Genomic DNA, 23,677 nt, shown 5'->3' with positions numbered 1-23,677 from the left:
TTTAGAGCCTCCTTTCAGCTGCTGAGTTCTCTTCTGCTGCCTCTTAAATAGAAACTAAAGAAATGAAGATGTGTAAAGATCCACAAGGATAGTAAACTCAAAGAGGAGAAAAGATCCGGAAAATTCTTTACCTCTGAGTGACAGCTCTCTGCTGATCCAATGCTGTGGTTTGCTCCAGCCAGTGAGTTGAGAAGGCTGAAGCCCTGGCTCCTGTCTGAAGAGAAGACATCATGAGCATCGTGGCTTATGTTTTATATTGTGAAGTGACTACAATGACAAGCAAAGGCTCAGTCCTCAAAATTCCACCTCTAACCCTGCTAGTAAAAGAGTTTGGATCTAGCTGGGCAGTGGTGGTGCACACCTTTAATCCCAGCACTCTGGAGGCAAAGGCAGGCGCTCTCTGTGAGTTTGAGGCCAGCCTAGACTACAAAGCGAGTTCCAGGACACCCAAGGCTACACAGAGAAACTCTGTCTTGAAAACCGAGAGGGGGATGGGGGGTGGAGAGTGTGTGTGTGAGTATGTGTTTGGATCTGAAATATCCCATGAAGGCCTGTGTGCTCAAGGTGCTACTGGGAAGTGGTAGAACATACTTGGAAGAAATAAGGTCATTGGGGTCATGTTCTTGAAGGGGACACTGGGATATGGGCCTCTTTTTTGGCTTCCTGTTCACCAAGAGGTGAAAAGTCATCTCTATCACACAAACATACCCTGATGTACTGTGGTATGACACATCCAAAGTGACAAGGGTGATCAACTATGAATCTAAACCCTGAGCTAAGGCAGGCTGAGCCACATAAACTGATTATCTCAGGCATTTTATAAGAATGACACAAAGTTGACTGACACACATACTCTCTCAATTCTGTTTTAAATAACAGAATATTGGTCAAGCTGAAAAACTAGTAGGCTATTACACACAAATACCATTCCATGGCTTCATTTGCGAGTTACAACACCAATGTTTTAACAGTTGCTATTGGTTAAAGTCACGAACGTTTTATAAGTCATCGTGAAAGCATTACTACTAGGCAAAAAGGAGCATGGTGGTTAATACACTTGTCATCTTGCTACCGAGAAGCCACCTGTACTCAAGGTTCCCAAGGTGTTTGTGTTACAATGAAGACAGGTCTGGGGCAGACAAAGTATCTGGAACTGATCCAAGAATCACCCAGAACACACACTAAAACTTCCCAGGATTCAAAGGCTCTGAGGCTAAGTCACCAACCTGGGGTAGAGGCCCACTCAGCTCAACTTCTAGCAAGTGTTCCAGCAAGCAGAATCAGGAGCAGACAGGGCACTAAGGTTTCTGCAGCTTGCAGGCTTGGGGCAGTGTGCCTTCCTCTAAGGGTTTCAGGGACAGGGGACAGGTTCACCCCAATGGCAGGTAGGTCTCACTTTGAGCTCTGGATATATATGCATGACTCACTTGTCATAGTGATACATGAGCCCTTACACGCTGGCTGTCTGGAACACAAGGCAAATTTTCCACAGCAAACACAAGCGCCCCCTCCTTCTATTACTGGAAATAACTTGGACTTTGAGTAATTTTCACTTCTAATTCAGAAGTCTCTCAAATCCCAACTCTACAGCTTGGCATTCCCTAAACTTGGCAGGCTGCCACTCATGGTAGGACGTAAATAAGCTCAGTGCATCTTAGATCCCCCCTCCCCCACCCACACACCCTTTTGGTTTTTCAAGACAAGGTTTCTCTGTGTAGCTTTGTAGACCAGGCTGGCCTTGAACTCAAAGAGATCCACCTGTCTCTGCCTCCCGAGTGCTGGGACTAAAGGCATGCGCCACCATCGCCCAACCTCCCAGTGCCTCTCTTACAGTGGCTCCCTGTGAGCAGCTGGACAGAGGGGGATGCAACCAATAACACACTATAAAACTTTGGGCACTTTTTTTCTTTTCTATGTCCATCCATTTAAAAAAAAAAAAGATTGTTTTATGCTATGTGTATTTAGCCATGATTTTAAAACCAGCAAAATAATGTTTAATGCTCTAATGCTACCATATAAAATTGTGAGAAAATAAAGAGCAGTGGGAAGAGGCAGAGCTTATGATCAAAACTAGCTTCCACCTTGTGACCTCAGACAAAGCAACCCCCCAGGGCCTTAGTCTGCAGTCACTAGAAACCTGTGATGAGAGAAAAGGGGTTGTCTGCATCCTCTTCTCATGCTCCTTGGAATTCACTGTGCTTAAGTACTTTTATTTTTGTTTAATATATATATATATATATGTATATATCACACACACATATATAATATATATTTAAAATTCTTATATTTCAAAACCTTAAAAAGTGCATGATGAACCATGAGTTTAGAATGAGCTGAAAGGAGTTGTGCTCAGTGCTTTCTGATAAACAATGGAGGATTCAGTCAGCTCATCAGAGGGCTCATTATGTCCCGTGCTTATATTTTAAGGAAGTCAGAGACACATACATTTATACAACTGAGAAAGGAATCCACTTTTGTTTATTCAGAGCAGACTGCCTGCATGGAGTGTTGTTCAAAAGGCTTGGATGGTATTCTATACCCTGGCTCTTTTGCTTTGGTGTTCTTCACACTTCCACCCACGTGCACCCACTGCACTCCACGCTCATGGAAAAGAGTTACATAAATCTTCTCTTACCACTTGCTGGTAACCATCCCAGGCTCCCCCAGTTTCCAGCATGGGAATGCAACTCCTATTGAGAAGGGCCTTTCCCTTAAGCTGTTGAGACTAATTCTAGCATTTATGGTTTTATTGGCAGCACAAAAAACACTAGACTAGGAAGGAACAAATCAAGGTACTTGTTTAACTGATTCTTCTAGAACTTCAGGGATGTGGGAGGGGCAAGTTTTTATGAAAAAGAAATTACTCAGGAAGCATAAGCAGGACCCCTCACCCCCAGCCCTGCATACCAGCAAGGAACCACATACACCTGATGCTTACAACTGTGGTTGGAACCAAACCCTTTCCATACTACTTTTCCCAAAACAATTTAAGCAGTCCTAATTCAGAAATCTGAAATGCTCCAAATGCCAAAACTTTCTGAACACCACATGATCCCTCAGTGGAAACTTCTACATAGCCCAAACACGGGTGCCTTATCAACCCTGTTACAAATTACCTTCAGGTCATATGCATAAGGTATACAGAAGACTTGAACAAATAGTACATATGTCCCGTACACATATGTTCGAGTATTCCAAAATGCAGAAAGTTGAACAACTTAGTTCTAAGTACCTGAGTTATGGACACTCAGCCCATATATATATAAGGTTTAATTTATAAGTTAGACACAGTTAAGATAATAACCACAATAAAACAAGTAATTCAAGCAGAATACTGTAATAAACGTTCTCAAACAAGATGGAGAGATAGCTCAACAGTTAAGAGTACTGGCTGCTCATGCAAAGGACTGCAGTTTGGTTCCCAGCAATCACATGGTGGCTCAAAACCCTTTGTAACTCCAGCTTTAGGGGATCTGGCATCCTCCTCTGTGGGCACTGCATGCACATGGTGTGTATACATACACTAAGTCCCAAATACATACACATAAAAAATTAATTACAACTTTAAAAAGAATTCTGCAGGAATAGTTACTCTCTCTCCAAATATCACCATGTACTGAACTCACTCCTCTTTTGACTGTGAGAAGATACTCTAGGAATTTCTAGATGGCTTCCCTGCAGCTCCTCCCAGTATCCCTGGCACTGCATCTGAAGCCATTATTAACAAAGTGAAGATCATGTGAACACAGGCACTGAAGAACTTAAACAGTCAACTGACAGTCAGAATGGCCATTCAATGACTGCTGGGCAGGTGGCAGTGTGTGGGATGGGCTGCTCAAAAGGACAGTCTACCTCCTTGGGCAGGTGGAGGAGGACGGCACATATGCCACCTTGCCATTCAGAAAAGCATGCAAGCTGAAAAGAGGAGTTACTCATTTCTAAAACTCCTGGGGTAATTTCTGCAGGTAACCAATAGTATGGGTGAAGAGGGACCACTCTGTATTAAATTCATCCCCAAAACATCTGACTCCATTCTAGTGGTCTAGCAAATTACAGACAGAAGATGTCAGTGCCGGGAAAAGTAAAACAAACAAACAAACAACAACAACAACTCGTTATTAGTGTCAATTCTTCAAATGTTAAAAATCTTGGCCACATCCCCAAACCTACGCAACTTGTTACATTTTCTGTGTTCACTTTTCAGTTTTTATTTCTTGAAAGCAACAACTATTTGTTGTTACCTCAGCAAGTTCAAGCATTCTCTGCATTTTAAGGTGTTTCTACAATTCTTACATACTTTTCCTCTCTCCACAAATACTTTCCTTTTAGTGTGAACCTGGTCTTCTCCACTCATGGTAAGTGATAGCCAGGGCTAGACTCAAGCTAATCACAGCAAGGACTTCTAAATTCACAGAGAAGTTGCATCCATTTTTTTTTTAGTGATTATCTTAAGCCATGCCATCGCACCTGGGTTATATAACCTTTAAGAAAGTCACAAATGCTGTCACCAGTATCAGAAAAAGGAGCTTAAGAGCACTGGCTGCTGTTCCAGAGGACTGGGATTTAATTCCCAGCACCTAATGGTAATAACCATCTGTAACTCCAGTCCCAGGGGATCTTATGCCATCTTCTGGCCTCTGTGGGTACTGTACCCATATAGTACATAGACATACATATAGGTAAAACACTTGTGCGCATTAAAACAAACAGAAAAACACCACAAAGCCAAACCCTTATTTATTCTCTCTCACTCACCCACTGCTTGAAGTCTTGAATCCGCTATTAAAGCAATGCTTACTTAGGCTCACTTAGACTCAGCACTTCATGTGGTTCCACTTGTGCTAGATTCAGGAAAGTGTGCCTATGCTCTGCTTGCCACGTGGGGGAGCTGCTCACAAGTCAAGAGCCACTCCCATGGGAAAGTGAGATTGAGTGATCTCCTTTCTAAGAACAGTATGCTTGCTGTAGAGAACGGAAATATCAAGAAGGAAATGACAGCAGCAAAGACACTAGTGAGCACTATGGTGAATGTCCTTCCTCCCACTCCTACACACAGTCTGAAGACCTAACTAAACTCTGCAGTGAGCACTGCTCTTCTCAAAGTCATGAAGGAGAGAGAGCTCTGCACTAGTCACAGCGAAGGCCCTACTGAGTTTTATCTCTAAAGCCTGGAGCACAGGCCTGAAAAATCCTCAAAGGGGAGGGAGCTGGCAATCAAGAGCAGCCAGTCATTCAGACCCAAATGTGGGAAATAGCAGCGAAGACTATGAAGACCTGGCTTTCTTAGGTGGTTTGTAGCCAGATTTGGAAACACTGCAGTCGAAGAGCAAGGTGGTCAAGAACACTGCCTCCAAGGAGGCCTGTGGAGTTCCTACCATGGCTTTGTGTGTCGAGACTTCTGAAGGTCATATCTGAAGGGCTCACCATTTCCTCTCCTCACTAATTTCCCATAATCCTCTCCTCCTTTTACAACACAATCCTTCCACCCATTATGCTTTCTACACACATGGAATGGTCAATTATCTTACTCATTGTTTTCTTGTTTTCTTTTTTGACCATGACATGCACAGGGAAGACAGTCTGAGTGCTCAATTGTTCTTGAGTTCCTCAATGTAAAGTTGAAAAGTTGGACTCCAGTTCAGCTTCATGAGATTTAATGAAATCCATTTCAGTGTATGTTGCCCCTGAACTGGACACTGGCAGAGACATGAATTCGGTTTCCCAAGGTTACACAGGTATAGGCAGACTGACAAGAATCCTCTTCACTGACCATTGGTCCTCTCACTAATTTGATGCTTCATTTTTCTGTGATGTGAGACTCAATTTTTTATTTAATCATAATTTTTCACTTATTAAAAATGTATATAGAACTGGATGTGGTGATGCATGTCTGTAATCCCAGCACTTGGGAGGCTGAGGCAAGAGTATCAAGTTCAAGGCTACCCTGAGCTATATAGCTGTTGCTAATAACAGTAATAGTAATAATAATAATAATAAACAATCTTTAAAGACATAAGCTATCTACTTTCAGGCAGAAGTGAGAACTGGGGCTTTGTGATGTGGGCACTCATTTCTTTCTTTCTCTTTCTTTCTTTCTTTCTTTCTTTCTTTCTTTCTTTCTTTCTTTCTTTTGTTCTATCCATCAATTACAAAGGCCAACCTGACCTAGAATCTGGAACTTCTGCCATGGAATCATTTGCTCAGGGCATGAGGGGGCAATAAATGATCATTTAGATGATATTTTAATAAATAGTCAATTCATTTCATTTATATTGGGAAAATGGAAAACTGCTGTATGGAAAGTTACTTCTACCCACCTCTCTAAGTCCAGCTGCTCTTTGCCCACTGGGGGTGGAGTCACAACTCTCAGACATTTGTTTAGTCTAACAGTCCTTCCCTGGTTCCCCTCCCCCTCTTTACCTACCATGGTGCTACTTAATGTAATACCCAAAAGCCATCAGTGCAGGAAAAACCCTCCATAGAACTTGCCAGTGTCCAACGTATTAGACCACAGGAACACTGTGTAACATAAAATTGACACCTAGCAAAGGTGTTGCATATACTACTACTCTCCTCCATGATGTGCTAGTTAGTCTAAATAAAGTCAAACAAGAACACAACTCTTATGGGTACCACCCAAATTCAAGGCACTGCCTCAAGCAAAGTATTTTTGCATCGTGGCTTTCCGATGTACTTAAATTGAAAGAGAGTCTATTAGGAAACTCAAAGGAGGGGGTGGAGACTTAAAACAGCCGTCATATTTGTCATAAGGCAGTGACCTACAGTTTCTACTTTCATGACAGTGATAATAAAGGGACATTACCAAGCTATAAATGTCAGACCCAACTGGCTGGTTTACAAGCCATAGAGCAGGTTCTGGTGGGAGCTTGGGGACCACAGCAAGGAGCTGAGATTTTTATCTACATCCTTTCCTTGAGTGGCAGCCTAAGCTCAAGCTGAGGAAGTTTAAGGTGTGACAGCAAATGAAAGGGTAAGCAAAATGATGAGGCTTGATTAGCCCCAGAGGTGCCCTCAATGATGAGTGTGGGTCTTGCCCACTTCATTTCTTGGACCATTTGTGGTTAGGTATTTAATGCTGAGTGGAAACTATGGCTTTCCTGAAAGTCTGACATTCAAGATGCAATGGTATCTGGGGATTTCCTCTTGGGCAGAGCTTAGAAGGCATGACCCACCTTGAGCTCAGTGCTTGCAACCATTTTTATCGTAGCTCCCTGCCACCAGGAGTGCTTTAGGCACTGTTATCTCCCAAGTGCAATTCAATGCAACAGATATGTTGCCTCTGGTTAAAGGCTACATAGAACTGTACCTTATACATAAGAGAGTAGGAATTTATTTCTTTCTCCCAAGCATCAAAGTTCATCCCTTTAGGAACACAATGAGTTCACTAAGATGTTATAATTAATTGAGGAAGCAAGACCCTGACAGAACCAATAGCAGAAACCCCATTGAAGGCAGTACATAAGTTATGTCTATCAGGAAGAGCTGCACATATTTCCAGTATGGTCGTATACTGCGTAACATTTGGATCAACTATAGCTTGCAATTCATGGCAGTGGTCTAAAAGACTCTAAGGAGCTTTGTGGTGGTTTGACTAAGAATGCTCCCCACACCATGGGCTCATATACTTGAATGCTTAGTCACTAGGGAGTGGCACCATTTGCAAGGACTAGAAGGAAGTATGTCACTGGTGATGGACTTTGAGGTTTCAAAAGCCCATGCTAGGCTTTATCTCTGCCTGTGTATCAGGATGTAGTTCTCATGTACTTCCCCAGCACCACACATGCATGTTGCCATGCTTCCTACCATGCTGATAATAGGTCAAACCCCTGAAACTGTAAGCAAGCACCTAATTAAATGCTTTCTTTCATAATAGTTGCCTTGGTCACGGCATCTCTTCACAGCAATAGAACAGTGACTAAGATGGAGCTGAAGAAGCCTGTTACCGATTAATGTCTTAATATGTTACAACAAAGTCATGGTGACCCCTGGTGTAAACAGACCCACTGTACTACCTCTCAGGGAAAACACAGCACACACATTTATGTTCAACATATACTCCTTGAAAATGATACTGGTTTATGCACTTATACTCTGGTTTTTATTGTTATTCCTACTTACAAAAGAAAGTTTATTGTAAAATTACGAGTAGCAGCCTCCTATGCCTTCCTACTGGGTCTTGTGACTACACTGGAAAGCCACGTCCTAAAGTGGCTGACCTATATCATCTGGGTTTGTGTGAGCACATCCTACATACAATGATGACTTCATACAATGATGACATCACCTGATAATTCCTTTCTCAGGACCTACCCCCTGTTAAGCAAAGGAGGACTACAGTGATTTGCCTGCAACTGTATAAATTAGTTTGTTTTTAAACATTAACTGAATACCTATGGTGTATAAATAGTCATAACTCAAACTGAAAAGTATGCTAATCCACCTTGATTCCAAGTAATATAACGAAAATATGCTGTCTCCCACTCAAAAGTAATTCATCATCATTTGCTATACTAGCTAGCTGGAAGCTTTGCTGTACTTTCTTTGGATTAAGTTCAGAGACAATGGGTTAGGACTAATACCATGCTATACAGATTATATAGAAGGATTTAAAAACAATAAGCAAAAGAAACCCCAAACCTCAGATATAATCATTACCTCCAGTTAGTCTCATTAAAATCTTACAACAGAGCACCTAGGCTGAGACAACTTGTGGTAAATAACTCACCTGGCTCTGCCAATGGTTTCCCATGCAGCCAATGCCACTTACTTAATCTTTCTGTGCTCAGCTCTCTAATGCACTAATCATCAGCCGACTAAGCTACCACAGCATGATGGAAACAACATTCTTGCTCAGGAGACCTACAGTCCTGTCCCACCTTAGTTAATTCACTGTGTGGGTATGGACAAGTCACTTCTCCTGCCCAAGGCCTCTGTTTCCTATAAAGTAAGAAGCCATACCAAATGCATAAGTGGAGATTCGCATGCCTTGCTCTGGTGAATTCACACACAGGAGTGTGTCAAAGAAAGCAATGCCCCTTACATTCTATAGAGCCACATACGGAGGAGATGGCTCAGTGGGATTAAAGTCCTTGCCACAAAAGTGTGAGAACCAGAGTTCAATATCCAAGGTCCATGTAAAAGCCAGGTAGGCATGGCGACCCATCGGTAAGCTCAGCATGTAGGAGGCAGAGATGGGGATACCCTGAGAGAGCTGGCTAACCAAAACAGCCAAAATGGTGTGCTCCAGATTCTCAGTGAGAAACCCTGTCTCAAAATACAAAGTGGAGGATGAGATACAAATATGATACTGATGTCAACCTTTGGCCTCCACAAGCACACTCAAGTACATAAGCCCACCATCTGTTAACACATATACACATGCACCAAAAGAACCCAACAACAAACCTACGAGGACATTATAACTCCTCTTTAACAAACCCACACCCATGTTCTTGGGTGCACCTTGCTTTCTTCCTAATCATCTTTCTCTTAGCCTTGTGTTTAACCTCTATATTAGCTTTTAACAAACTACACACACACATACACATTAACCAGCCACAGATGTGTCTTTTTTGTGTGTTTGTATGTGAATGAATAATGTAATTCTTTTTTGTTTGCTTTTTCCACAGTGTGTTAGGCAGTTCCCATTCTTCCCATCTTCCTTAATTACTCAGTCACATTGATCTAATATTTCCCAGTTCTCTGGGGCAGGGTCTCATTATACAGTCAGGCTGGCCTCAGGGACCTCCTGCCTCAGTCTCTTTAGTGCTAGGCTTAAAGGCATAGGCCTCCACGCCCAGCACCCGACTTCTATAAGAACTTTTCTACACCTCATAGGAAAACGAGGAAGGAGAGTGGTCAAAACCAAAGCTGATACTGGGGTAGAGGCATGGGAACACACATCATTGACAGATGAAAATGTTTTACCACTGTTTTTGGAATTACAGCACAGAGTAAAAGACCAGCATAAAAAGATGCTCTACCTGCTGAGGTCTTTGATTTCATAATGCAACCGATTGCTTGTAGAATGGTGTTACACACTCTGGGCTGTAACTTAAAGTATTCAATCACAAAAGGGTGAGTGATCATCTGTCAAGGATGTCATTATGCTATTCCTGCACTATTTAACAGACAGGCTCAGAGGTTCCTGGGAGTTTTCTGGCCAGTGCCATTTGAGAGAGGCACACCTGACCCATTACTTAGTAACAGAGTTTAAACATTTCTGAAAAACCCCTTCAGAGGTGAGCGTAGCACCTGATACAGATTCTTCTGCCCTTATTGGGCCTCCACTAAGAATTATTCAACTGGAGGCATGCCTAAAATCGCCTTTCATATCACACAGCAGCCTCTTTCAGTTAGACCAGGGTTTTCAACCTTCTTCATGCTGTGACCCTTCAACACAGTTCCTCGTGTTGTGGTGATCCCAACCATAAAATTATTTTTGTTGCTACTTTATAACTATAATTTTGCTACCGTCATGAAATAGAGGTTTGCCAAAGGGGCCATGACCCCCCAGGTTGAGAACTGCTGAGTTAGATGATGCCATCTCTATTCTAAGCCTTGGAGTAGCCCCTAGTTTTACCCGAGTAGATACCAATGTTACCTAGATGGCCTGCAGAGCTTCAATCCCCAAGATCTCCATCCCTTCTCCCATCATCTCTCCTCTGTAGTCAGAGGGAGCACCTAGCTGTCCTTCAAACGCATTGGATGTGCTCTCACCCTCCTACATACCCTGTCAGGCTGCTCTTCCCCCAAGTTCAAATCTTCACCCACCAAGGGCCCTAACCAGACCATCCTACCCCAAACCTCAATCCCCCCGTTTTACTTCCCCACTACCTACCATCTTCTAGCACCCTACATAACTTACTAATCTCCTGTTGCCTGCTAATTACTGTTCCCCTACAGGGAGCCTCACAAGTGCAGATACTGATGGTTTAGCAGTGTATACCAAGCACTGGGCCTAAACACAGTGTGTGCTCAGCAGACAATTCCTGAATGAACTTTAACTCTAGACCTAAATGAACCTAAACTCTAGACCAAGGAGAGACTGGAGGCCAAAAGAAGACAATTCAAATGGCCAACAGCATAGAGTCTGAAGAACACTCTTATAAAGATGACAGGTGCCAAGGAGCACAGGTGACCTTTGTGTTGTGCTAACTATACAGACACAGGTATAGTGGAGGATGGAGGGGAGCACTCCCTACCATCATCTTTTCCTAATGTAAAATGGTACTGGCCCTGTCTTGTCTTTCTTCCTGTGGCTTTGCAAGTCAGAATTCAGGAATGTGAGGATGCAAGTCCTTGATGCAAAAGCAGAGGCTAACACAGCTTTCAAAATGCCCAATTCACTCTCCCTGATTAAGCACACTCTCACAAGTCAGAACTAGATGACTATTCTGTGCCAGCAGTTCTCACCATGGCTACATAACTGAGTCCCTGTGGCTCTTATACTGCAGCTGCCGTCTCCCCACCACCTCCCTCCTTCCTAACAGAAATGGTCTGGATGCAGTCCAGATTAAGTATAGACCTCAAAAGCTCCCCATGTGCAGCCAGCACTGGAAGCCACTGATGAAGACCAACTTAATCAAAAATATAGCCCAAGGGGGCTGGAGAGATGGCTCAGTGGTTAAGAGCACCGACTGTTCTTCCAGAGGACCTGGGTTCAATTCCTACACCCACATGGCAGCTCACAACTGTCTGTAACTCTAGTTCCAGCGGATCTGATAACTTCACACCAATAGAAATGAAATAAAGTTAAATAAATTCTTAAAAATATATACATATATCCCAAGGCTGGAGAGTTGGCTCAGCAGTTAAAAGCAAACCGCCTGCTCCTCTTTCGGAGGACCCTGCGTTTGGTTCCCAGAGCCCATGTCAGGCAGCTCACAGGGAACCTCCTGTAACTCAAGATTCCAGGGGATCCCACTCCCTCTTCAGGACTCAGAAGGCACTGCAAACACATGGGCTTTATCTCACACACACATAATTAAGACTGGAAACTGTCACCTGAGAAAACTGTCAGGAGGAAAGTTTCTTACAAGTTAATAATTCACAAACATGATAAAGAGTTAAATGCACAGAGTTCAAAGCATAAAGGGTTCTGGAAGTCGAGCTTAACCTCAAACTAGTCAGAGTGTCTCAGAGGGCAATCCGAATACAACTGCTTACTAAGTTCCCAGGGGACAATTGCACATCCCCAGCGTGGTATGCAGCGTGACACTTCTTGACCTCTTTGCCCCAAGCAAAGTTACTTGACTTCTCAGCCTAACTGTGAAGTTAAATAGGATAATGGACATAATCTGTCTCATGAATATGAACACTAGTGTATTACTTCTTTTTTATTAAGAGATGCCATTCACACATCAAAGCCACCCTCTTCACAGTATAGAACTCAGTGTTATTAGTATAATCACAAACCTGCAATAATCATCACCAAATTCAAACCATGTTTTTCATGTTCTGATAAGGGAATTCCGTCTCCTTAGCAGGCACTCCTTCACCCCTGGGAACCACTAACCTAGATTCTGTCTCGATGGATCTAATTGTTCTGGCACCCAAGCACAATGACATGAAAGCTCTGGGCACAGTGGTAGTGTGGTAGGTCAGCCTTGGTGTAGCTTGCATGTATCTTTTTAGATCTGAGTAATAGTCCACTGTATGGACTTACCACTGTTTTCTGGAGCTGTTTCCACCTTTGGGCTATCATGAATAACACTGCTATGAGCATTTATAATGATGTTATGCATGGCTGTATTTTCAGCTCTATTAAGAGAGTACACTCAAGAGTGCAACTTGGGCATATGGTAACTTTAAGCACAACCTTTTCATTACTGTTATTTTTTGGTAAGTTCATATGTGCATATGACGTGCTTTCTCATTCTCATCACCTCTCCATTATTCTTCCCCACCCCTTCCCACTCTCGCTGAGCCACTGAGCCAATCTTCCCAACAGGTCTCTCTCCTATTTTCATGGTTGATTTGGGATCTGTTGTTGTTGTTTTGTGGCTTCTTTTGTGACTCACAGGGTTTAATTAGGTAGGGCTGCATGCATGAAAGGTTATTTACTGGCAACTTTAACAACAGTTACATCACAGAAGAAAATGACTCTTCCTTCCCAGCAACCATTAACTGCCAATCACTCCTAAGGTAGGTGGGGCTTCATGAACCCATCTCCAACTCGTAATGGCCTATTGATAGGCCCTTCTCTTATGCCTAACTTTAGACCTTCAGAAAAACCTATGTGACTAGGTGGATAGCTTAGCCATTGAAATGCCTGCAGTGCAAGACCACGAGTGTGCCCCTCCAGCCAGAGTGGAGGCATGTGCTTGTAATCCCAGCGCTGAGGAGGTAGAAACTGGTGGGTCTCAGGCTCACAGTCTAAGTCAGTACAGCCTATTCAGCAAGCCCCTGGACCCAGCAAGAGACTGTTTAAACATACGAGGTGGATGGCTCCTGAAGAACAACATCCAAGGCTGACCCCTGGTCTCCTCGTACATGTGTATTCCATCCCACACACCTGCATATGTACACAGCAAGAGAAGAGGAGAGGAAGGGTGGGAGGCAGTGGGTGGCTGCTGAGGAAGATGAAGCTTGTTGGCATTCACATCAGAAAGGCTGAAGGTTCTCATGTGGCAGAGGAGGCAGGCTGCCCTGGATGGATGCTATGGTCCACCACACATTTACACAGATCTCTTTAAGACCTGCACTTCCACACTGCTCCTAGGAGGAGACAGGGCATTTCCTTTATAACATAGACCTGGGTCCTCTTAACGTCAAAGTAGGCTAATGCCAAACTTTGGGGTTTTAGCTAAAAGCACATCAATGTCTCAGGACTGTAGAGAAGGAGGAAGGAAGGAAGGAAGGAAGGAAGGAAGGAAGGAAGGAAGGAAGGAGGCACTTCAGGGCCATGCAATGTGTCTCCTTGCTTCAAACTTCAGAATACTGTTCCACTGTGCACAAAGAAACTGTTCTAGCCAGGCGGTGGTGGCGCACGCCTTTAGTCCCAGCACTTGGGAGGCAGAGGCAGGTGGATCTCTGTCAGTTCAACACCAGCCTGGTCTACAAGAGCTAGTTCCAGCCTCTAAAGCCACAGTGAAACCCGTCTCAAAAAAAAAAAAAAAAAAAAAAAAAAAGACTGTTCTTTTCTAGTTTGCTCTCCATCGCTGTGATAAAATGACAGCACCAAATCAACTCTGGAGAGGAAAGGGTTCATTTTTAGCTTAAAGTTGCAGCTGAGGGAAGTCAGAGCAGGAACTCAAGGCAGGAACTGATGCAGAGACCACGAAGGAACACTGTTTACACTGTTTACTGGTTTGTTCTCCATGGCTTGCTCAGAGCCTACTTTCTTATAGAACCCAGGAGTGTCCCCACCCACAGTGAGCTGGGCCCTCGAAACTCATCCACCAATCTAGAAAATGCCCCACAGGCTTGCCATGAACCAAATGGAGGCAAGTTCTCAACTGAGGACATGGGAATATCCTCTTCCCAGGTGACCCTAGCTTGCGTTAAACTGACAAAAAAGCATCTAGGACAGAAGGAAAAGTATGTTCAGTGTAGCTTGTGGATTTACATGTTTAGGATCTCCCGGATACCAGAGCCAGTCCCTGCTACAGAATGTTACAGAATTGGTGTAAGCTAGGCGCCCCTTCCATACACCTTCCATTACCTGCAACCTGCAATGGCTAACACAGTGTAACTACTAAGGGGATCCCTCTTATACTGTTGTTTAGGGAACAGTGCAAGTAAAAGAATAAACTGTGTGTGTGTGTGTGTGTGTGTGTGTGTGTGTGTGTGTGTGTTCAGACAGACATGTTCCTTCCAACCATTTCCAATCTGTGGTTTGTTAACTCCAAGGACATGGAAGCCATAACTATAGTGGGTGGCTGCAAAGCTATCAATGTGAATTATAAGCCATCATTTCTTTATCATATGAAATTGGGGTCAGGGTTTTCAAAAATGATTAAAGCCAAAAAAGCTTTACTGAATTTCTAGCTATTTCAAGAAATTTATAACAGGCAGTACTGAATAGAATGTTATTCTAAATTGATCTAGTTTATGGACCATATCTTAAACTTAGTTTTATACTGTACACAGTCTAAAGCAATAGCTTGCTATGGCAAATGCTCAACAGAGAAGTAATGAATGAATGAATGAATGAATGAATGAATGAACGAAAGAATTGTGAATGGATGGAAAGGACACAGCAGACATATCAGATTCTCCCTAACATGAAATGGGAAGGATGAAGGAGACAGGAGAAGAAAAGAGAGGAAATTACTTTATTGTCAAGAAGTGGCTTTGCCAAGCACAAGGGGTAGATGAGAGGTCAGGTGCCAACAATACTTAACACTCAGTGTCTCCCCACAGCTGGGTGAAGCATTCTGCATTCATCAAGTTGGCCGTCCACTTGCCTTTTATCTCAAGGAAGACAGGCTAGATAGACCTACTGTAAATATGACTTTTCTCATTCCCTTCTGTAGAGTTTCACCTAACACTGCACACTTGTTAAGTCACTTACACTGTAGACTTGAACTGCAGTCCCCAAACCTCAAAGCTAAGTCCTAACCTCTAATACAGCAAAATGCACACCTCTATTTGGAAATAGGGAAATTAAAATGGATTACATGACTATAGGTGGGCCCTAATTTAGTATCACTGCTGGCCTTATAATAGAGGAGATATGAACAAAGTCATGCAGATAGGGAGAAACCATAGGAAGATTAGAAGTAACAGTGTCACACCAAAGAACAGACAGAAGCTGGGAACCAAGGTCTGGGCAATCCTTCTCCAGCACCTTTGGAGGGTGGTGGCCCTGGCTCCTCAAGGTAGGACTTCTGAACTTTTTCTAAAACTGTGAGGCAATAAATTCCCGCTGTTCTAAGCCATCTAGACTGAAAGCTTGTTCCCAAAGGCTGAGCGAGCTAATGCAGACTCCAAGAGCTGGTGCCAGCCAACTAAGACTACATGTCAGACCCAGACTTCCACCCCACAGACACCACCATCACATCACTCAGGGCCCAACACTCGCCCTCAGGATGCTGCAACAACAGCTCAGGTCTCCCTGACCTTGGACTCTACTTCCATCTCCATCACACTACGCTAATGTCAACCCTGCAGAGATCCCACCTCTAGGGTCTCACCACTTGCTACAGAACAAAGTCCACTTCTCCTTGCCTAGCATTCTGACATATATGGGAGCTCCTAATGCTAGGTGAGACTCTCCCAGGTTCTTTATGACATAAAAGCCTTGTTCTTGGAGCCATGCCTCCTCCAGCAGAGCATTCTCCCCTTTCAGTCTTGACCATCCGATGAAGAATGGTCCAGGAAGCCACGCTCTCCTGGAAGCTCTCTCTATGTTAGGACGAACACAGCAGCCATGTTTCTGATTCTGTGTTCATCACACCACCTTGCCTGCACACCTGGCATTTGAAAAATACATACAAACTCCATTAACATAAAATGTCCAGAAAGGGCAAAGACAGAGAGTACTATAAAGAATCCCACAGTAGACAAGGAAGCTCCTTAATGATAAAGATCATATCAAAATTTTAGGTTGTTCTTAAAGCCAAAGACAATGTGAGACATACTGTAACATTTATATACTTGCTGAACCACCAATTCAACAATACATTAAACATTCCCAGCTTGTTACTTCTGGCTCTTCCTTCAACTAAAAACTTGAGAATGGGAATAAAGATTTCCCAGAATACCAATAGTTCCACATATATCCATATAATTTAAAACATGTCACAGGGTAAAAAACAACAACATCCAATTACTCACCATTCTTCATCACGACATTGGACCAGACATTGGCATTCAATGCTTGTACAATTCGCTTCACACCTGTAGATTCAGGGAAGTCATCTACCAGGGAAAGAAACACACAAATCTGTACACACATCCAGAAAAAGCTACGCATTCATATATATGCCTATGTGTCCCCAAAGCCAAACTTTTAAATATCCGGGTTTAATCATCTTGTTTATTTAGCTGTTGCTTCATAATGTACTGTATACAGAAGTAGATGGATAAAGCAATCCAGGGCTCAGAACTCCTGATATGAACAGTCACGATAGAAGAGAGCTGTGTGATTACGCTATCTCTATCAGTGATCACTCTATCTCTATCACCTCACCCATGAAATCTACTCACAGTTTTCAGAAAAAGCAAGCTCTCATTAAACAACCCCAATGTAGCATTAAAGACACTAATCTTGGGACTGGAGAGATGGCTCAGTGGGTAAGAGTGCTTGCTGCTCTTACAGAGGTTTAATTCCCAGAACTCATGGTAGGTGGGTTACAACTGCCTATAACTCCAGCCCCAGGGGTGTGACAAAGCCTCCCTATGCACTTGAATGCACTTTAAAATAATCTTTAAAAAAATAAAATAATACTCTCAGCTTATCTATGCGGGATGAATTTCCAGGGGTTGGTAAGATGGCTTAGTGGGTAAAGGCACTGTGACACAAGCCTGGTGACCTGAGTTTGATCCCTGGGAGGAGGACCTCTCTATGTGCTATAATGCAACTCTGTGTAATGTGATGCTGCCTTCCACTGTGGACGATTATCACCTATTACCTATTATCTCTTGATCAGAGAAAGCAGTTAAGAATCAAAGCTTAGCTGGACTGGCAGCTGCACCAGGGAGCCTATAATCCCAGCTACTTGAAAGCTGAGGCAGGAAGTTCTCATGTTGGAGGCCAGCCTGGACAACAGAAGCCAAAATTCAGATTGACAACTCAGTGAAACTTTGTATCAAAAGAGTAAGCAAAAAGAAGGCTGGGAGACGACTAAAATACAGAACATTTGCCTCAGGTTTGAAGCCAAAGCCCAGGCTTCTGCTCCAGTATAACAACCTGACCAAGGACAAGCAGCAGCTGCTTTAGAGTTAGCACCACCCTGTCTCTAAAATTTGGCAGTTCTACTTAAAACAGTTAGGCCTTACTCTCTGCCAGCAACCAGTAACAGCAGTTTCTTAGCTACAATCCAGGCATCACTGTGCCCAGTAAGCACAGGTCCTTCAGAAATGAGGAACACAAGACTTCAGGTGGAAAATAGTGTAAGAAATAATCCACATGTGGTGGGTCAGAGAGAAAAAGAGTTTGCGGAACCCATGTCTAGTGGTCTAGCCTGGTCTGGGTTAAATAGGAAAAAAGAGAGACTTAGACATCAGAAGATCTAAACTTGAACCCAGGCTCTGCCAATTACCAACCATTTGATCAAGGGCAAGTCACTTAACTAGCCTCTGAGAGTAGCGGGGACAACAGCACTCTGAGTACCTCTCTCGGAGGCATGATGGTGGGGACTGGGGACTCAGTGGTGTACTCTCCCCCTTTATACTTGAAGCTCCTGCAGGCAGGAAGCATGCCTAACTGAGTTCATCATGCCTACTGCCTCAGAGTGCCTGAGTAACAGCAGACAGTATTTCATGGCTAATGAATCACCCAAAGAATTGCATCTACCAACCTGGCAGCATTAAATGAGGATGAAACTGGGAATCCCATTCTCGTCTGGATGAAGACAAAAAGCCCTGTTCATCTTAACTATGGATGATGCAGTTCTTGAAAGAATCACTCATACTTAAGACACTAAACCCAAAAATACAATCTGAAATGAAGAGCTAGCAGCAGTAATGTAAGACTTGATAAAATAGTGGATGTGTGAAAAGTACCCACAAAGGAAGGAAGAAGAAAGGCGGCTTTGGAGCAGTTTGTATTTAAGAATTCTAGAAAGTTTTTATTTATTACCTTGCTCTAAGATTACATGTCTCAGAAAATCTGTCTTAAAATTATATCGAATTAGAGCTGACAAGATGGCTCTGCAGGCATCAGGGCTTGCTTCGAGCCTGATGACCTCAATCCCCACCCTGGGTCCACCCACTCCCAAAAAGTTAACCTCTAACTTCCAGATTCGTGCTTTTGGACATGTGAGCACCTACACCTACACACACACACACACACACACACACACACACACACAAACAATAAATTCAAAGATGGGTACTGTTTGCAGAACAACTCCCCAGTAGAAAGGAGCAAATTCTAAGATGACAACAGTCATTACACATGCTCACATACACCAAGTTGGGTACAAATTTTAGGGAACTTAAAAATATGGAAGGGAATATTTCATTTCCTTTCAGCCAACTTTCAGTATTCTTTATGCTGTGTAAGAATGAAAACCTGCCTCCCTATTTCATTCTTGTTCTGTCCTACCTAGTGTTTCATCCACACTGGCTTCTTTGCCTGGAATGTCTCCTGGGACAGCCTGCATCTTCTAAGGACCCCTCGGGACAGGTCTCTTCAAGTCCAGCACCTTTTCCACTTCTTCCCCATGAAGAGTCTGACACATTAAAGTCAGAGTGTCAGATGCTCTCTGAACCATACACAGGAATAGCCCCATCTCTGGAACACCACGACACTACATTCCTTTTGGTCTAGGGACATTCTATTTGGGAAACTCAATTATTTGTGAATGTAGCTTATGGCTCACTTTTAGTACCAAGTTATAAGATTCTTATGGGCCAAGAATTGGGTTTGGCTGGGTTCATATAGGTATACTTGGAAAGTGAGAAGATGAAAGGACTGGAGAGATAGCTCAGTGATTAAGAGCACGGGCTACTCTTGCAGGGGGCCCAGGTTCAGTTCCCAGAACCCACTCTTCAGGTGCCTCAGAACTATCCAGAACTGGAGTTCCAGGGGAAGTCCTCTTCTGACCTTGGAGACACACTGACACATAAACATAAATAAAAAATTAAAAATAACTTCACATCTCTCTCCTTCTCCCTCTCCTCTCCTCTCCCTCTCTGTCTGTCTGTCTCTGTCTCTCTCCCCCCTTTCTTTTTTAATGGGAAGGTGGCTCAGGAATTAAGAGCTCAGGATGCTCATCCAGAGGCCTGGAGTTTGATTCCTATTAGCTACATGGTAGCTCATAACCATCTGTAACTCCAGTTCCAGGGGTTCTGATGCCCTCTTCTGGCTTCCTAAGACACTAGGCATGCATGTGGTACACAAACACACATGTAGCCTAACATTCAAACACATAAAATACAAAAATAAATCTTACCAAAAAGAAAAAAAAGAAGAAGAAAGGAAAGAAGAGAAACTGAAGGTCCCGACGGTTGCAGAAGTAGCAGAAGGCTGGCGATGCACAGCTAGCTGCCCTGGGGGTGGGTGGGGCGTGGGAGGCTCTGAGTCTATTTTTAGCTTGGGTATCAATAGGTTTGGCATGCCTCCTGAGGTTTCTGGGAATTCAGCCTTAGCTTACTATGAATTCAAAAGAAGGAACATAAATTCCACAAACACAGGTCCCACTATCCTTGGCTGGCAGTGGATAAAGGACAGGGAAATGGCAATAGTTTTCAACAGTGATCTCTTACTTTACCTAGTTAAGCACACACACAGTTTCAAATGCTCTAAAATGGGTGGAAAAAGCCAGCAAGCAAACTATGACAGTGCTGGTAGGCCCATATTAGTGGCTTTTGCCCAAAGCTTTTTCAACAGCTGGAGAAACTAACATCTCTGGGCTCTTGCTGTGATCACTCTACCCTAGGTTGGAATAGTCTCTTAGGCCTCAACCCAAAGCCAGCTTCCTCCAGACATCAACACTCACCATCTTCCTCAGGCAGCTCCTCTGGGTTGAGCTCTACCAGCTCAAAGCCATGTTTGATGCACCACTCTTGAGCCTTTTGTCGGCTTACTCCTAAAACAACATGTAAAAGACTCTAAGTAAAATTATCATAAGACACGAACAACTTTCAACACTCTCCTCAGGCCTCGGTGTTTTCCCCCAAATGTCAATGTCATTCTAAAGGCATCCAGAATTAAGCTATATAAAGGTAAATGATCTCAGCCTCAAAGTATGCTGTAAACAACAGAAGTCTTGCAGGATTTTCACAGAGTAACATGATGAGCTGAGGATGTCTGAGGCTCTTACCGTCTTCACACACTCTATCACAGACCAGGATCATCACTTCAGGTAACCATGCTTCTGCCAGGGGAAGCCATGAAGAGACACTGTCAAGACCAGATTTCTACAGGGGCAAAAACAAGCAAAAATGAAAAGACACATTGAGAAAGTCAGAGAGCATAGAAGAGAAAAAGAAAGCTTATGACAATGTCTGACTGAAGGCACCACTGGAAACAAAAGCTTACCTGTGTGCTGTCAAAATAAACCACAAACGCCTGGACCGACTCCGCAATCTCAGCAGTGACTAGGAACTTGCTTGGCACCACACACAGATTGATCTCTGCTGAATAGTACTTGTTATCAATGGTCCAGGGGTAAAACCTCACGGCATCGGTGGACATCGCTTCTACAACAGCATCTTCTGTTCCGAGGATATCTAAACAAACAAAATAGTATCACCATGGACGGCACAAAACTAATACACACTGGTCAATTTGTTTAGTGAGATAACTAGATTAACCTGGAGCCTCAGCTCTTCCCTTTTACAATGAGTCTAAAGAGCCCTGGATTTATTAGGAGATTTTTCTTCTCTAATTATCAATGCAAAAACAATGGTGACATTATTTAACTCATTGGCTTTTTTTTTTTTTTTTTTTTTTTTGTAGTTTTAGGGATTGAACCCAGGACCTTCCAGTACTTGTCAGGTGCTGTACCACTGGGTTATATTCTTTTTTCAGGACACAAAATTGACTAGCTATAGATTAAACAGTAGCAGGGAGAGGGGGAGGCACTTTAACAAATACTCAGAAAAGAGCAAAGGGAAGAGAAAGAATGAGGGGATATTAATTTTATTATGTAAGTCCTCCATGGGCAGTAGATGACTATAAGAATTCCTAACTACTTTGCACTTACTGCACGCTAAGAAGATGAGTGGATTAAGGCTAAGCCATTAATAAAATAGAGCTGCATATATTCCTTGGGCTAAATGCTTAGACATTAATTCAGTTAATGAAACAAAATAATAGATACTGATAAATGGCCCCAATTCTATTTATATCCATTCTTGTTCAGTCTTTGAAAACCACACAATCCTTATTTGACAGAGACACCTCTGGCCAATTTAAAAACATATCAAAGCAAATTAAATGTTTTCCATTATTTAAAAAAAAAAGCTTTCAAAAATGTATGTGCTGTGCAGGTAGGAGACCTTCACTGTAGAAGATGGATCAATGATGGCGGAACCCTCAGAGCTGTGGTCATGGAGCTGTCGGAACACTCTAGCCCAAGCACCATACAACATTTAGAAGTGGAAGGGGTGACTGGAATTGTTCTCAGGCAAGCTCCCATCTCCCAAACAATCCCTACCACCTCCACTTCATCCAGAGGTGGAGAATGAGGGTGATCTATATGCACAAATGTGAGCAGCTAAGCATGCCTGTGCACACTTATGGAAACCAGAGGAAGACCTTAGGTGCCTTACTCTATCGGTCTCTACCTTATTCCCTTGAGGCAGGGTCTCTCATCAAACCTTGAGCCATGCTGGTGTCCAGGAAGCCTGTGATTCTCCAGGGGTTACAAGTGCACCCACAGCCATGCCTGATGCCATTCCTCACATGTAGCCACACTCAGCAGTGGGCGCTGGGACTTGAACTCATTGTACTTGCCAGGCAATCGATTTACACACTGAGCCATCTGTCCAGCCCTTGTCTTGACATTCTCGTCCAAATCAGTTATTACTCTTAAAGGAATAGATCTGTACCCATATCTAAAACCTCTTTAAGAAATTGGCAACTCTGCTTCACGTCTGCTTTCAGTTATAAACCTTTATTTAGTGTTAATTCCATAGCAACCAGCTACAGTGTTCCTCACAGTGCACTATGACAGCTCAAGTGGGCATGCGGCAAGAGGACAGATGAGCTATTAAAATCAAAGACTTCATTCTCACATCAATGTCTCGGAGAACACAAACAAGCAAACAACAACAACAAAAAACAACTCCTAGATCAAAGTCTACCTCACAGTCCAAGTTAACACTTCAAGCCGAGAAGCCATGCTTCTCAGAGCTTCATATCACCCAGGAACATAATCGCATTACGTCAGCAGCATGCATGGAGGAAGGCAAAACAGGCTTTGAAAGGGTGGGAGGAGGCAAAGTGAAATCCATCCTCATTCTTGGCTAATTTAAAATAATGAACGGGCTGGTTTTTTTGTTTGTTTGTTTGTTTGTTTGTTTTTTAAAGGAGAAGAAATACAGACAGCAGTGCTGTTAAGACGAAAAGGAGATGAGGCTGGAGAGATGGCTCAGAGGTTAAGAGTACTGGCTCAGAGGTTAAGATGGGGCTGGCCGGGCGTTGGTGGCACACGCCATTAATCCCAGCACTTGGGAGGCAGAGGCAGGCGGATCTCTGTGAGTTCGAGGCCAGCCTGGTCTCCAGAGCGAGTTCCAGGATAGGCTCCAAAGCTACACAGAGAAACCCTGTCTCGGAAAAACAAAACAAAACAAAAAAGAGTACTGGCTGCTCTTCCAGAGGTCCTGAGTTCAATTCCCAACATCCACACAATGGCTCACAACCATTTATAGTGAGATCTGGTATCCTTTTCTGGCCTACAGGGAAACAGTCAGAACACTGTATATATAATAAATAAATATAAATATTAAAAAATAAGAGATGCAAAGGAGAAACCCAAGGGACTAAGTCCCACTGCTTGCCACTGTCTCTTAAGTCCTGTACTTAAAAGCTAGACTC

At 43.2% G+C, this 23,677-nt stretch overlaps 1 protein-coding gene across 3 annotated transcripts in view; it reads right to left on the bottom strand.

Moving 5' to 3' along the window:
• The window catches only part of Aagab (alpha and gamma adaptin binding protein), a 42,601-nt gene that overhangs the window by 6,442 nt on the left and 12,482 nt on the right, over window positions 1–23,677 (bottom strand). For all 3 annotated transcript variants that reach the window (XM_027414788.2, XM_027414787.2, XM_027414790.2), the window contains exons 2-6: window positions 21,176–21,366; window positions 20,958–21,054; window positions 20,634–20,723; window positions 16,804–16,887; window positions 132–214 (exon numbers count right to left, since the gene is read on the bottom strand). In XM_027414788.2, the coding sequence (XP_027270589.1) occupies window positions 132–214; window positions 16,804–16,887; window positions 20,634–20,723; window positions 20,958–21,054; window positions 21,176–21,366 (545 nt within the window). The remainder of the gene's footprint in view (window positions 1–131; window positions 215–16,803; window positions 16,888–20,633; window positions 20,724–20,957; window positions 21,055–21,175; window positions 21,367–23,677) is intronic.

Source organism: Cricetulus griseus, chromosome 4 (assembly GCF_003668045.3).
Source record: "Cricetulus griseus strain 17A/GY chromosome 4, alternate assembly CriGri-PICRH-1.0, whole genome shotgun sequence".
In the NCBI taxonomy this organism is placed as follows: Eukaryota; Metazoa; Chordata; class Mammalia; order Rodentia; family Cricetidae; genus Cricetulus; species Cricetulus griseus.
The sequence above is the reverse complement of the archived record's forward strand: the minus strand, read 5'-3'. Positions and strand labels throughout refer to the sequence as shown.